Source organism: Oryzias latipes, chromosome 12, assembly GCF_002234675.1.
Source record: "Oryzias latipes chromosome 12, ASM223467v1".
In the NCBI taxonomy this organism is placed as follows: domain Eukaryota; kingdom Metazoa; phylum Chordata; class Actinopteri; order Beloniformes; family Adrianichthyidae; genus Oryzias; species Oryzias latipes.
In genome coordinates this window covers 13,442,819-13,458,668 of record NC_019870.2, presented here as the reverse complement: position 1 = coordinate 13,458,668, position 15,850 = coordinate 13,442,819, and the positions used below count along the sequence as shown (strand labels likewise).

Here is a 15,850-nt window from a genome sequence, read left to right as displayed (position 1 = left end):
TAAATCAGTGTTTCCATTTAATAGGACAGTAGCCTAAATGGAAGCACATTGAGTAACTTCTGACAGGAGAAAGATGCTGCTTAGTTGGTCAGTTTAACCCTGGAGGACCTAAGAACAATTTTCTTTTAGGCTTTTTTAGTTAATTTCCCAACTTTGTTGTTTGTTTGTTCATTTTGGTAATCATCAACAAAAAAAGAAAAAAAAAGCCACTGTGGGTTCTCCAGGGTTAAACAATACATTTATGTCAAACTCTATGATTGTAACTAGTTTCTTCTGCAGATCTGTGAGTGACACTTGTGAAAGATGTTTTGAGGACCTGTAAATTATTTCTGAGGGCTGGAAATGTTTTAGCAAGCGTGTAAAACCATTTTTAAAGCTGCAAATCTTTTTTTTTTCTTTTTTTTTTACATAAGAACTAAAAATGTATAATTGGAATCAAACTCCAAACTGTTACTCTTGGATATGATTTTTGTTTCAAGTCTTTCATGTTGATAGAAGTTAATTTTGTTTCATAGTTAAGCTTTAAATGCAAAAATGTATTCTATAAATCATAGTGTACGAAGTAAAAATTCCAAAATCTTTTTATTTGGTACTTATAGACAGGAAAGTCTTTGCAACTATATTTAATCTGAGAGAAGCAGAAATAATCTGACTGTTTTGCACAGTCATGTGCAAAACAGAATGTGTAAAAGACTGGGAATATAATCCAAACAAATCTATGAACGTAATCTTTGCGCCATTTTCCAGAGGACAATTTTTATAAGGGACATTTTTTAGCAAAAGTCACATTTACACGTTCATGTATGCGTTCGTGGACTGAAGTTCCTCCGCTGCGCCTCTGTGTGGCGCTGTGGCGAGATGATTTCACTGCACCAAGCGAAGAAACAGAACGAAGCACTTCCGTCAGTCAGAGGTTACCATTTAAAAACATGGACGCTAAAAAGGAGCACAAAGGTAGAAACTTTTTACTTTCATTAGGTGCTTTGCACTAACGATTAAAAAAATACACGTTTCATTTCTATTGTGTTTGTTATTGATCAATGAGTTTGTTTAAGCCAACTTTATTTTTAATTGTTTTGTTGCCCTAAGTTCGTTCAGGTAAAATGTAATATTCAGTGACTATGCTAAGAAAAATATTAGCTTACACTGTGATATCTCAAAACATCATTTAAAATATTTTATATTACCCCTCCCCCTTTTTTGTCAGAATCTAGCTACATGATGGAGGACGATGGAGAAATCGGATCTGTTATGGGATTCTCTGGGTTTGGTATGTAAAGTCCGAGCAGACAAATGGCTCAGTCTATTTTGTATTGTAAACATGTTGTATCTTAAAGTCTTTATTGTTTGTGAATTTAGACACCCATGTTCCAAAATTAAGTCATGGTAATTTGTATTTTCCAGGTAAGAAAGCTCGCACATTTGACTTCAATGCCATTTTTGAGCAGACCAGACGAACTGCAATTGAAAGGAGTCAGCGTGTGTTAGGTATGTTAATGTTTACATAATCATAATTCACCTTCACGGTTTCAGGTATGATCAGAGGAATGTTGCTGTGTTTGCCTTCATGACAAACTATTTTCAAAGTTTATCTTGTGCACTCCACACATAGAGAATTATTTTATTACTGGTATTTTATAATAGTTGTGAAAACAATTTTTTTGGAGTGTAACCATTGATTTTGAACAATAATTTGATTCAAATAATTTTTGGTTGCTGATATTATTTATAGTTGACATTGATTCATTTTGAATGATCTGAATCACTGACCTAAAATCGATCCAGGACTTTAGCCAAACATGTAACCAGTGTGACTCAGAGATAAATACCTGGTACTGAACAGTGCAGGGGAAGTTTTCCAGATTCCTTGTTTTTCTTGCAAGATTATAACATGTGTACAAGTGAACAAGAATTAAAGACAAATTCATTCACATTTTAGTTTCATAAAGTTCAGCCAACTGTTGTTTTTCCACATCAAAATAATGCAAACAAAACATTGTTAGAACATTGTACCACACTGTATGGTCACATGTCTTTGCTAAATTCAGTGTTTCCACATATTTAAAGGCTTGGTCTGTTTTTGCTGCAATCACGTGTGTGTTGTCCGCTGTGATGAACTTGGTTGTTTTTACGTTAAAGTTAAATAAACCTACAGTGCCTTATTCTAAATGGTATTATCTAAAACCAACAGATTGATCTGATAAGGGTTGTAGGAATAGAAATGGATTTATTGATTAAGTCGATTCATTGCTACAGCAATACTTTTTTTTTGTATTAATCGTGTGTATGACAAAACGTTTTACTAATGATGCTAGGACCTATTTTTTCTGGAATTTCTAAACGAATCACATGTAAAAGTGGCTTGACTGTATTATTATTTCTCAGAGGATCGAGAGAGGGAGGCTCAGATGGAGGTGGAAGGAGAGAGCTCCAAGTCAGTCAAAGCATCAGTTCAAAGTGAGGGAACCAAAGCGTCTGCTGCGGCCTCCAGGTAAGCCTGGTTTTCTGTCTTTTTGTCCAGAAGTTACAAAAATATTTGTGTGATTTGTATGAGCAAATATACATCCAGACTTGTGAATTATGATTGCTTTTTAAAATGAAAAATGGGAATAAATCCCTGACAAACACTAATTGGTGAAACACTGATAGCAATGAAGCCTTTTTGATATAAATATATGAGCACCACTTTAGAATCCATTGTAATGGGTATTGGTGTAACTTAAAATTTATACTTTATTATATATATTACTTTGAAGTGGGGCATCAAAAGAAATCAAATTTTATATGTTATTGTTGTTAATATTATATTTATCTTTTATTGCTAAGTCAATTTTTAGGTGAATAAAAAATAAATATATGTTGGTTTTGGACTGATCAACCAGGTCAGCATCTCTGGTCCCTTATATATGTGAATTATTTTTCATATTTAGAGCACAGAAAAGCGGGAGCGGCAGTGATGACAGTGAATCTGACTCTGAGCTGGTCGGACCTCCGCCGCCCCCTCGGCCTGATGCTCAGGAGGACGATGAGCTTGTGGGACCACCTCTTCCACCTGGTTACACTGGCAATACAGCAGTCAGTGATGACGAGGATGATGATGATGAAGGGGGAACACAAGAGGATGATGATGATGTGAGAAACAATTATAATCTATAGCATGTGAAAATAAGGTTTTCTGTCTATTGTTAATCTAGGGAGCCGGTTTAGCTCGTGCTGGTTTGCGGCGCCTTCCGTCCGTGAAACCAGGGTTCGACTCCGGGCTGCTCCCTGTTCCCTTCTCTACCTCTGTGCCGGTCCCAAGCCCGGTTTGGGAAGGTTGCGTCAGGAAGGGCATCCGGCGTAAAACATTGCCAAATTTACCATGCGACTTGTTCGCTGTGGCGACCCCTGATGGGAGAAGCCGAAAGAGGAAGAAGTGTCTATTGTTAATCTAAATCTTCTAGAATTTTTATTTTTTTGGACATGGTCTCTCTTTAATTTTATTATTTTTGCTGAAATCTGATTATGACATGTTTAAGTTTATCTGTGACTACCAGTATATGTATTCATTTTCTTTTTAACATACACTTTAGAAGTTTCAGTCTTTTTTACTTAAGTAAAACTACGTAATCAAAATTTCTGAGGTTTTGTGCTGTTGGTGCCAAATTCTTCCACAAGGTGGCAGCATAATTTAAGTCCTTCAGTGCCAAGTAAGCCCGGTTTGAGAAGGTTGCGTCAGGAAGGGCATCCGGCATAAAACATTGCCAAATTTACCATGCGACTTGTTCGCTGTGGCGACCCCTGATGGGAGAAGCCGAAAGTGGAAGAAGTGCCAAGCTAATATATTTAAATTATTATTTAAGTATGTTATTAAAATCTTGTTATATTTTAAACACCCATTTTATTCCTGTTAAATAAGTAGGTAAAGCTGGGTCAAAGTTGCCCAAATCCTCAACTACAGTGCGGTTGTCTTAAAAATCTACTGCAGTACAAGCACGAATGAAATATCTGCACGAACCCTTTTCCTTTTTTAACTTTCTTCTTTCCATGACTCGAGCAGGATCCAGTGAAGAAAATTCCAGACACTCATGAGATAATTCTGCAGCATGGCACCAAGACGGTAAGGCTTTTGCTTCCAGCATTCGGCTGTAATGGTTGCTACATTAGTTTGTAGTAAAACAAAAGAGCAACGCAGCTCGGTAAAATCCGCACTGATGCTAAATTTCTAACGGCTGTTTTTTCATCTTCATGCAAATTAAAGAAAAGAAGTTTGATTGCAGCTTTAGACTCTTTAATCCCAAACAGACAGAGAACACAAAACTTCACTTTATCTTATTATTTTACCTCAACCGATTGACTGATTAAATTCTGAAGTATTTTTTGGAATAGAAGTCCTCATTGGTTGTTATTTTGCTTCTAAACGGTGCAGTCTCACCAACTGTCCATAAGGTTTTTTCTTTTCTTTCTTCAGGTATCAGCTCTTGCCTTGGACCCGTCCGGAGCCCGTTTGGTGACTGGGGGCTACGATTATGACGTGCGGTTCTGGGACTTTGCCGGCATGGACCAGTCTCTGCAGGCCTTCAGATCCCTGCAGCCCTGTGACTGGTATGTGGAACGTCAACACAGTTGTTTAGAAATGTGTTTCATTAGTTTCATGCTAACAACAATTACACAGACTTTATTTAAGTGTGCCAAACTGTACACACAGCATATGTGTTTATTTTGTTGTTTAACTGAAGCCATCATGAGGTCAAATTCTTGTTCTGTTTTTGGGAACAAGTGGACTGAAGTGGGTCGGGCTTCCCCCATTAAGAACATTTTACACTACATTAAATATAATTACATGGTAATCTAGACGGCTCAGCTGACCAAGAAGCTGAAGTTCATTCAGAAATCTGAGCTCCTCCATTTCCTCCAGAAAATCTCTACAAACTAAAATCTTGCAAAATTGAAGTTTTGTGTTTTACATTTGAATACATTAATCCTTTACTTAAAGACTTAATAAATGAAAACACAACAAAAAAATAAAAACAACAAAAATAATATTGAACTGACATCCTAGATTTAGTCATAGACACATCTGTGATAGTACAAAGCTTATAATTTTTTAAAATTCAAATCATAAATGTACATGATAGAATTTTCTGTTGACATTTAATCAATTTGCTTCAAAGATTGTTCCTAAAAGTGTCTGATTTGTCCTTGTCGTTTGTGTTGATCAGCCATCAGATCAAGTCCCTGCAATACAGCATCACTGGTGACGTCCTGCTGGTGGTTTCTGGTAATGCACAAGCGAAGGTTCTGGACCGGGATGGCTTCAACGTCATGGAGTGTATAAAGGGAGACCAGTACATTGTAGACATGGCAAACACAAAGGTAGATCAACACACAGAACTTTAATCTACTCTCTTTTAAGGATAGCGTATCTTTTTTTTAATGTGGTTCTGTGTATTTGCTTAGATCTAACAGCAAATGAGTTCATGTCTTTAACCACAGAATCAAGCAGTACAAAACAGTATTATAACCATCAAATCAATCACTTTTTTTAGAGCAGAGCTGAGCAAACACAGGAACTAAGTTTGTCCAGTTGACAATAACTCATCATAAATGAGTGAGTCTCTGCAAGACTTTTGTTTTTTTGTTTTTACCCTTTTGCCAAAAACATGGCTGAAAGGCATCTTCCATTGTGCTGAGTGACAGCAGCTTTTTTAGGAGAGCAGTCTGCATCTGACTTACACTCACAGCCATCTCCACTCTGAGATTTCAAACAGTAAAAGCTAAGAAACCTCTCAGAGCTCGGACCAGACCACAGTCAGTCTTTTAACCTCCATCCTTGTGTCTGATGCCACAGCCTGATGTGCTACATTAAAAAAAACCCAATAATCCAATCCATGAATTTAATTTCCTTTAAAGACATAGGAAGTATCTGGCAAAAAAAACTTTATTTTTGTGTAGGAATCCTAAAATTATTAATAGAAATTCCCCATTTGCTCAATTTAAATCACTAATTTTGTGAAAAGTTTTTCAAAACCAAATAAAACTAGTTTGTAGGTGGAAATGGAAAAAGATCAATGTAAACTGCATTGATTTAGTGGTTTGGAATAATATTAAACCTAGAAAAACACTGTTTTACCAGACTTGTAATTATATTTTCACTTAGTTTCCCAGTTTAAAGCATTATTCTAATTTTCTGCTAATGTAGCAAGTAAACATACTACTTGTGCACATTTATTTTCAAATATATAAATATATGTATAAATAAAGGGGAGGAACCAAAAAAGAGGGGTCAAAGGTTGTATCTGTGGCTGACTGACAGGAGAAAGGTCAGCAGTGTTGCCACCGACCCACCTTTTTGTTTGAATAGGAGTCTTGATCTTAGTGTGAACACATCTATGTGCATTTAAAACTCAGTTATTTATTTACAAAATAATAATTTTATAATACATTGGCCCATGTTTGTTCTAAAATTTTAAATCCATGTGGTGTTTTAAGACTTCGCTGCAGTAAAATAGAAAACATCTTTTTAGCTTCAAATATGATCTGTTTTAAAGGTGAGGAATACATTTTGAAGATGACATATTTTTGGACTCTCCTTGCTTTATTATCAGGACCAGGTGTGAAATCTGGTGTCGTAAATCATGAAGCTTCTGGGTTTTCTCTGGAGATTAGCATAAATAAAAATGTGATAATTTGCTGAAGAGCGGTCCCACGGCGCACAGCCTTCTTAATCCATTTATTTATCCCTGTTCACCAACAAACAGGACGTCAAAAAAATGTTCCCAGCTGCGTCTGATAAAATGAGAGGAGGGGGGGAAATTTTCTACATTTGTTGGAACAGGACTGCCCCAAAAAGGCTTTTCAAATGACACCAGGCGATCTTGCCTTTTGGGTTTAGCCCTGTGCCTCCGATCTGTTTACCCTCTATGAGGATGACGGTTTACCCCATGAGATTAGAGAGAGAGTGTGTGTGTGGGAGGGACAGTTTCAACTCACTTTAGGGAAGTCAAGACCACCATATTGGTGACCAGTGACCCCTGGGCAGCAGCTGCAATGCATTATTGCAGGGTTTATCCCAGCCGTGCCTAAGTACTTGAAGTGAAGGCCCATTGATTGTAAGTATTGTTTTTCCGGGATGGCCTACAATCGAGGCCTGCCTGGTCCCATCTGGAGCTGCCGAGAGAGCTCGCTTCAATGAAAACGTCTTCAGCCTGTTGACAGTGTTGCAGTCGATTAGCTGCGGCTTTGGTGATAATGAATTCCTTCCCTTTACTCCACTTCTGTTGATGTCTAATTGCTTCCTTCCTAATTCATCTGTCTGCACAGACAATTGAAAGTCACAGCAGGCAGATCTACGCCTGCCGCCGGGTGATGGTTTCGATTCTTCTGATGGTCAAACTCTTACGTGGTTTTAGAACGGGACACTCTGATGCTCTAATCAACAATAATCATTTAAGCCTAAAAAATTACTCAAGGAAATGAGCGCCAAAGACCCTCTCTTTGCGGCTTTAATGCTTGAGAGGCTGAGGCAGGTCCATTGTTTGTAAAAGTAAAGAAAATACTCCTTGGCCAGCAGAGTTCTTGTGTTTACTCTTGAGCATAAAACATATATGTAACAAAAAATGCTCATTTTCAACATTGCCCCAATCTTTCCAGGTTAACGTGTTAAGTGACACAACCTTCTCACCCTCTCCATGTAGAAACCACCACAAAAACGCTGCTGGTGAACAGGTGCACAAAGTCAAATCCTCCCCCTGATCATGTGACAATTCCACAATTGCAGCTTCACACTTCAATCATCTTTTGATCAATTATCAAAGTGGTCTCTTAATTACGATTATGCCATTTTTAGACAAAAATAAACAAACTGTGTTGTTTTCTTGGACATAGTTTCTGCAGAGCAGCAGTAGTTCTTTAGAAATTCTCCTCTGACTTGTGGGCAGGACTGTTGGTGCAGAGCAACCCCGCTCCCCTTCCTTTCGTCCGTGCTGAGAGCTCGGAACAGGGAGCTTGTGGCCCACCCAGTGTATTTTCTACATCACAAATGAATTCTTTTCTTTTTTTCATACGTCATTTTTTTTCAAGGAAATTCTCAGAAATGCCACTTGAATTTGAATTTAAAATGAGGCGTCCTCTATCATGAGAAAACCGCCACTAGATCAGACATCAGAGTCGGTCAATAAACTTTGTCTGGTAGCGTTTATCAGACACGGATGAGACCATTTTTCAGCAGATGTCTGTCCCAGCTTGTCATTAACGTTCACTTCACTCCTGATAACTTTGTTTATTTTTAGTCACAGCCAGTTTATAGTCCCAAACTGTAGAAAACACAAAAGTCTTGTTTGTTTAGAAAGACGGCATGTCTTTAACCTCATGCGACGGACTATTGCTGCTCTAGCGACCGAGTAAAGCTCAGTTTAGCTTTGATCTCAACGTTCTGCCTTTGTTTGGCTTACTGTAGAATTCAGCAGCTTAGCAACTTGTAGTTTTCTTTTTTGAGTTGTAAAACAGCAGGTTGGATGGAGTTCCACTTTATCAGTTAATAAAGCGGTGTGTGTAAAGTGTTTGACAGTGAACAGGCAGGCCCTCTTCCTGATCTGCACATACCGATGTCGTTTGGTCAGCTTCTGCTTATGGGCTGCTCTGCTTTCTTGTGCCTGCTGTCAAATAGGCATATATCATGTCTGCAGCTTCTTTGCTGCGGTTTCTCCCTTCCCTGACCTGCCCGTCAGGGAGGCCTCGAACACTTTGAGGTCATTTGTTTATGAGAAAAACTCCTCAGGACCCCCCCTGGGAGAATTTTGGCTTTCTCTGAGTTGCAGCACCAACTACCACACAAAAAAAATGGCCCATCTATGGTTAGATGATTGTCAATTTTATGCTTTTTTTTTTCTTTTTCTTTTCAGGGCCACACAGCTATGCTGAACAGTGGTTGCTGGCATCCCAAGATGAAGGAGGAGTTCATGACTTGTTCAAATGATGGGTAAGTTTGAGAGAAAGTATTTTAAAATGTGAGATGAAATGAAAATACCTGTTGCAGAAATTCTTTTGCAAACTAAAGTTATCATGTATGTTGAGTATCCGAAACAGAAACATTTAATCAGACACATATACACCAATTAAACACATTTTTTGGCTTTAACGTTTTTTTATGCAACATTTTTTAAGATCCTTAAATATTTTCTTTTTTTGTGTGTGTCTAAAATAAAAGAGCATTTTGGCTTGTACCACAGCATTACTGCTACAGCAGAGAAACACTCAAACTATCATTACTTGGATCTAAATCAAGTGTAGATTCATGGATCAGCTGTTTTTGTGTCCTCGCATATCGATGCCTTTTCCAGCACGGCGGCTGTCAGAAAGCTGTCTCTGAATCATTTTTCTTGTAGCTGCTCCTCCTTTCTCTCACCAGCAGAGAGTACTCTAATCCAGATTAAGCCTCTAGAAACTGTATTCCGCTTTATAGACACGCACTGACCTGTGGCCCCTACTGATGTGTGCAACGATATTCAAGTGTAAACCCCCTTAAAATGTGTCTGCGACCGTCGCACCTCTTTGCTCTCGCTGTGTGGGATTATTTGAGCGAGACCACGTACAGGAGAGCGACGATTTAAAGTGAGTGCAGAAACGCTGGCCCATTATCTTTAAGTGGAAACGAGGGCTTTGTGGATGCAAAGCCGAGTGTTTACCAGCGCCACTGCTCTTCCAGATGTGGAGTTTGGTTTATTTAGCTCTTGCTGGGTCTCTGGAAATCCTCCCCTGGCACGTTAGCTCTGGGTGTTGCCCGCAGGAGAGCAGTGCAGGGGGAGCTATTCATAGGGAGAGATCAGCTGTGTGGGGAGGTTTGCAGCAGCAGGTCAGCACAACGGCCCTGGCCCTGGAGATGGAAGCAGAGGAAGGGACCGCCCGGATTGATTTTTCCTCTGAACCCCAAAATGAATGTCAAAACACCTGAAAGTAAATAAATGTTTCATGCTTTCTTGCCATAGTTAAATGCTACAATTCTTTCTTGAATCCAAGTATTAAAGGGACATCAAAGTAAAAAAATACTGTGTTTTTTTTCTGTGCAGGTGAAAGTATCTGGTTCACATGAGAAACAAGCTCGTGCGCAGAAAAAAACTAAGTGCTTATTTGCACACAGGAGACCTTTTCAGTCATTTACAGTGTTCCCTTGCTATATCATGGTTCTATGGAACCTCTAAATGGGCATTGAAGAAAAAAATATACAACTGGTTTCTTGAGATAATTTTCTGATGTGCTCAAGAAACCAGTTCAATTTTTTTTTACTTCTGTGTCACTTTGGGGCTTCCTCAGTAAACAAATACACTTACTTAATTTCTTTTTTTTTTTTTACTTGCCAGAATCTATTCTTCCTTCATTTTATAAATACATTTCCTTTGGCACATCTGTTACAAAATAAAGACCAAAACAAATTAAGATCATAGATTTTTTTTTTTTCTTGGAGACAAATTTGTCCAGTGTCCAGTGACTGTTGATGGAAAAATAACCTTATGGCTAAATCTGGTGCATTTTCAAAGATGCTTTTTAATGTGCAATGTTCCTGTCAAATAAACTAATAAATAGATAAAAGTAAACATTCGACTAAATGCTTTATAGCTTACAATGTCAACATTTTCAGATGGCATTTGAAATAAAAAAAAATTCCGGAGGCCATGGAAAATAAAGCCTGCATATGAAGATAGCGGTCCAACTGCTGAGCTAAGCGAACCTGACAAATGGTTATGGGTTCAAGTGAATCCGTAAAGGTTAATTTAATGTCATTCAATCAGGCTAATTGGAAGCAGGTGCAGGTATTCTAGTTTACTGTGAGTGTGCACATTTCCTAAGCAGCCCAGGAGGTCGAACATGGATCTAATCAAATCCACCGAAGCCAAAAAAAAATAAAAAGTTTGTCAGCAATGAGCTCCGGAACAAAATGTACGAGTCAAACCTCGACCATTACAAGCTTAGCATGAATTCAGTAGTTAAAAGATGCATTCAGATCAATTTATGAGCACAAACTTAAACCAGAAGTTGTTTTAGTATTTGATAGCTGGAAAGTACACAAACTTGACTCTAATTAAATCCAGCCCAGTTTCATCATTACCATTCATCCACGTCCAGTTAAACCCAGTTCATTCATTCATTCATGATCCAAAAAAGAACAACTGCATTTACAGGGTTGTAATGTTGGTCTTTTGAGGTTGCCTTAGCATTTAGAGGCTTAAACAAGCTTTTCATCATGGCTGCCACTTGCATACCTTTGGGTAATTTCACTATAAAGGAAAACACAATTTGACTGTCCTCCTTGTCCGGTTAGCTGTTTTTAGTTGTGTGAAGTTTGTAAAATAGTTATGTCCTCTTGCATAACTTAATATTAATAATTATTATAAATAATTCCTGATTCAATCCTCGCTTGAACTTTGTTAGCAAATGTAGCATAGTTTTGAAAGGCAATCAAATGTCTAAATTTCTTTATTTTTTCCCAGCATTCCCCCGAAATATTCTGAAAGTCTCTGTGTCACACTTGAAAAACGTGCTAGCATAAGTGATGGTACAATTTCATGAATACTGGAAGATACTTTAGAGCTTTGACTCATTTGAATATAAATGTTGTTAACTCTTTAATTTTCTCTGCACTTTAAATGTCTATCATGTTCATTGAAACCAAGCCCCCACCTAAACTTAAAAGAAAACTAAGAATGATGAAATGTTGCAGTTCTCTAAAAGACCACAAGAGGCTGTTTCCAAAAGGGAGGAATTTCCCATCGACTCCCATGTTAAAAAGTCAAATTTTACGCCAAAAATAATTGTGTTTACAGTCTGTTTTGTCTGTATTTGGTAGCATTTTTTTTTTGTTTTTTGGTTTTGGTGGGGGGACCAAAACTAAACTCAACAGAGCCTCAAACTTTCCTCTTCAGCTTCCGCTGCTGGAATGTTGTTAGGTTGGGTGGAGAAAAATCTGGTCAACGGATCGTTTTTTGTTTTTTTTTGCTGTGCAGATTTATAAAAGTAAAGTGTAAAAATGTATGTCTATGACCTAAAGCAATAAGTGTATTTTTTTTGTTAGTTTTAATCTCACAAAATGCTTTGGTTAGAGGATATCGACTCATGACTCGCTAGTTTTTGGACAACTTTGTTTGTAGGAACAAATGATGAAATTACAGCTCGGTGGTTGGTTTGTAACAGGAAGTCGTTTGTCTAAATTCACCTTCGTTCGTAATGTTTTAATTGTTGTTTTCAGAATTTTACCATGTGTGGATACAAACTCAAACAATCATAGTTAGCACATTAGTTCCTCAAAGACAACACAATAAGAATTTCTTGACAGGGTGTTTGGCTCCATATGGCTTGTTAATGCTCTATTATGTGTGGAGCTTTGGAGAATGTGTGTTTTCTGCTTTACCACTAAGTAGAAAACCATTGCTCTGTTCACCTAAAGAGTTTAGATTCTGCAAACACTCACAACACCCCACTTTGTGTGACTAACACCTATATATAATTTAGGAATGCCATTGTGATTATGTGAAGATGGTATAATAAGTGGTCAGCAGACCGCCCAGTACATTAATTGAAGACCCCCTCCCCACTTTAGTTGGTGGAATCTTATTCATTTGGCTCCTCTCCCAGATTCCTGAATGATGCTGTAACCCAGAGGTCTTCTGGACAGAAGGGAAGCGGTGATGAGCCGGTTCGATAATGCAGCAGCGGGGTGTTGGTAATTGTTCTGACATTTTGAATGAGGCTTTAGTGAATCAAGGTGGTCTGGGAAATGTTTCTGCTCACACTGGTGTGAAACTTTTCTCTATCTTCTCCCCTTCTGTGTTTGCAAATATAAATTGGTACGCTGTTATTTTCCAACAAACTGTGGCGGATCCAAGGGGGGCCCATTAAGCATTGAGCCAAATTTCAGCAAGCCTTGGCTAAAAAAGCTGTAAGAACGACTCTAAAACCGCACGTTTTCTTTTTGGAAACTGTCGCCGATCTGTGCTGAGTCTTTTCTTGTAGCAGTGTTCTTTTAAAGGATTAAACTAAAGAAAAAAATATTTTTCAATTAAAATATTTGTATTAAATGAGGCTAAAGTTGTGCCAAACTCATTCTAAAGATGTGAAAAGATGTTTATCTGCATTCTTAGGACCAGCTTTATGAGTGCCCAGAATGCTAAAAATGTTTGTTGTTTTTGAGTGTTGATGCACGCTTGATCTTGCACAAAAACACACACTTTGAGGAATGTTCCCGGAGGTTTGAATGCCAGGGATTCCCTTTTGCGCTGGCCCGGTTTCAGGGCTGCAGCTGGACTTTTGCAGCTGTAAGCAAGGAGAACCAGAGTGACGGATTCTTTTACTGTTGGGGAGCAATTTATTTGTCTTAGTCATGAGCACATACCAAAGGCTATTAAGTATGGCTCATATTCATGACTGACTCGAGGCAGCAAAAATGAAAACAAAAAATTATCATTCTAATGCAGGAAACGATCTCACCTTTTTGGAATCATTTTTTTCAAGTCAAGGTGTTGCATGTTTTGAATTTTTTTTTTATTCTTACTTCTTGAGAAAAAGTGTTAAATTTAAGTTTTTCTTATTGATTTGTGTGGCAGAGCAGTAAGGATAGACACCACAAAGTTAGTGGGAACATGTTGAGACCATTTTTTTCTAGGTTATTCAAAGTCCAGCTCCCTTCCAACCTTTCTTTTCTTTTTTTTCTTCCCACCTTACAATGCAAGTGTTCCATATCTTGACCAAGAATGCACATACCACTCTTAAGAGCGCACGTTCATCCTTCACGTTCAGCTGAAGGTGGTTTTCACTCCCGATGGCAGCTTTGAGGCCATATTTGTCAAAGATGAAAACATTGTTTGTTTCTTTTCTCACTCAGCTGAATGGGAAGCTGCATCTTTGCAGTTGTGAAAACATTTTTTATCGTGTTTCTTGATCGTATCTTTAAAGGTTGTGTTGACTCAGCCTCCGAAAAAGGGATTTCGATCTGAAAGTGTGTGGTCTTACCTACTGCAAATCTCTTTTTGGTTGATCCCTTATAGCCATGAGTCAGTTCACAAGGATGGGAACAGTTATGAAGTTGGCCTCTCACTGTACGCACAGTCCAGTGCTTAGGTCATATTGTTTCCTCTATGGCTTCTTTGCTTGAGTGCAACTGCGTGTGCTCGCCTCCCCCCTCAATTCCTCTGTGATTTGTCCACTTTATCTTCCTCAGCTGTAAAGGAAAAGGGAGCATCTTCCCCCTTAAATCCCCCTTTCCCACAACTGAGTCCCAGTTAGTCACTCAACCAGCCATCACAGCAATTCAAACCACCCGGTAGAAGGCGAGACTTATCTCGCCATCAGGAGGGGGTGGGATGAGGGAGCCTAGCAACCAGTCTCCCCAGTGTGCGTCTAACCTGGTGGACAGATAAAAATCTGGGGCGAAGGGATTTGTCACTCCTCAGTTGACGTGTGAGTGACTGTGCTGCCTCATAAAGTGTGCATGCATGACTGAGCGTCTATAGGTCTGATTTTGTTACATTCGCCCCTCCATGTCTGAATGGTTTGCACTGCAAAATTAGACCCAGATTGAGTTCAAATCAGATTAGAAAATTATTATTTTTGCGCATGTCGGTGATTTATAGACCGACATGTTGGTCTATTTTAAAAACATTCCCAATGTTTTTTTTATTATGAATTATCGTTTTCTAGGAGTTTCTGCAGCGCTGCAGTAGTTCATTTGAAATCTACCTCTAAGTTGTGCACGGGACTATTGCTCCTCCATGTTGTTGGGAGCTCTACACACTTTCCCGCTAGCTTACAGCCCCTCAAACCCCCAAGCTAACCTTAGCGGTGCAACAAAAAAGGCGAGCAACATTGGAGATATCCAGCCATACAGTTTGGAGCCAGATGCCAACTTGGATGAAGAAAACAAAGACGAACATGGATCCATTTGTCTACTAGTGGATGCATCAGGGAGCTCGTGTCCCGCCCGGCAACTTTTTCCACATCACAAATAAGCGCCTTTTCAAACACCTTTTTTTTTTTTTTTTGCTCCCGATTCACAGAAATTGAAATCAAGAAACACCCAAAAATGCAATTTTTTTAGCTTAATTTTCATTAAATATGTCCTTCATCTTTAGAAAAATGCAACAAGAACGTGTTAAAAGCCTAATTTTGATCGTAGTGGGTCTTTAAAGAAATCCACAGCTATTGCTTAAACATTCAGCAACCCTCCTCTGGCCTCAGAGTTTCAACATTTTTAGTGGTTTTTGTTTTATTCCTATTTTTTTTTCTTATTACCCTTAAAGAAACTTTATCACATTTGAACAAATTCTTTACAGAGTTAGTCCTTTACTACAGGCAGGTGAGCAGTCTGGTGAGTCTTAATGCGGCTTAATTTCTTTGACAGTCTGCACTGCCATGTTTTGGAAAGAGCCTTCACGATAAATAGCATTCCAGCTTCTGTGGGCTATGCAAAAGGTTATGTTGTCCTTAAAGGCCTTACAGACGCCCACAGTCTTCTGTAAACACAACAGAGATGTGTGTGCGAGGCAGCAGGTGGACTAATTTGTCATCCAGACTGTGGCTTTTGTTTTGTTTTTTTGGTTTTTCCCCATACTCTGCTTTTTTAGTTGCTCGTGGACTTTGCAGGGTGTCCTGGGCAAATGCACAAATGTACAAATATTTCCAAGCGTGATTTCATTTTTTATGGACCAGTTTGGGATTCTGTAAATTAAAACACAACTCTGCATCAAATAGAGTTTTATTAGCCCCTTTCAAGTTCTCACTCAAACCACATGTTTTCAACTGGCAGTGCTATTGCACGGTTAGACTTATCCAAACACAGTTGAGTGTGTGTGCGTGTTTCTTTGGCTTTAGCCAGCCATAGAGG

At 38.6% G+C, this 15,850-nt stretch overlaps 1 protein-coding gene across 2 annotated transcripts in view; it reads left to right on the top strand.

Moving 5' to 3' along the window:
• Window positions 1–882: 882 nt before the first annotated feature.
• Window positions 883–15,850, top strand: part of wdr70 (WD repeat domain 70) — a 40,209-nt gene continuing 25,241 nt past the window's right edge. Inside the window, exons 1-9 of one of the 2 annotated variants that reach the window (XM_004074912.4) lie at window positions 883–954; window positions 1,208–1,270; window positions 1,405–1,488; window positions 2,386–2,491; window positions 2,931–3,132; window positions 4,040–4,099; window positions 4,451–4,584; window positions 5,202–5,355; window positions 8,883–8,959. In XM_004074912.4, the coding sequence (XP_004074960.2) occupies window positions 930–954; window positions 1,208–1,270; window positions 1,405–1,488; window positions 2,386–2,491; window positions 2,931–3,132; window positions 4,040–4,099; window positions 4,451–4,584; window positions 5,202–5,355; window positions 8,883–8,959 (905 nt within the window). In that variant the 5' untranslated portion in view covers window positions 883–929. Of the gene's footprint in view, window positions 955–982; window positions 1,099–1,207; window positions 1,271–1,404; window positions 1,489–2,385; window positions 2,492–2,930; window positions 3,133–4,039; window positions 4,100–4,450; window positions 4,585–5,201; window positions 5,356–8,882; window positions 8,960–15,850 lie in introns of those variants that run through there. The other variant, XM_023960773.1, reaches the window with a different exon arrangement.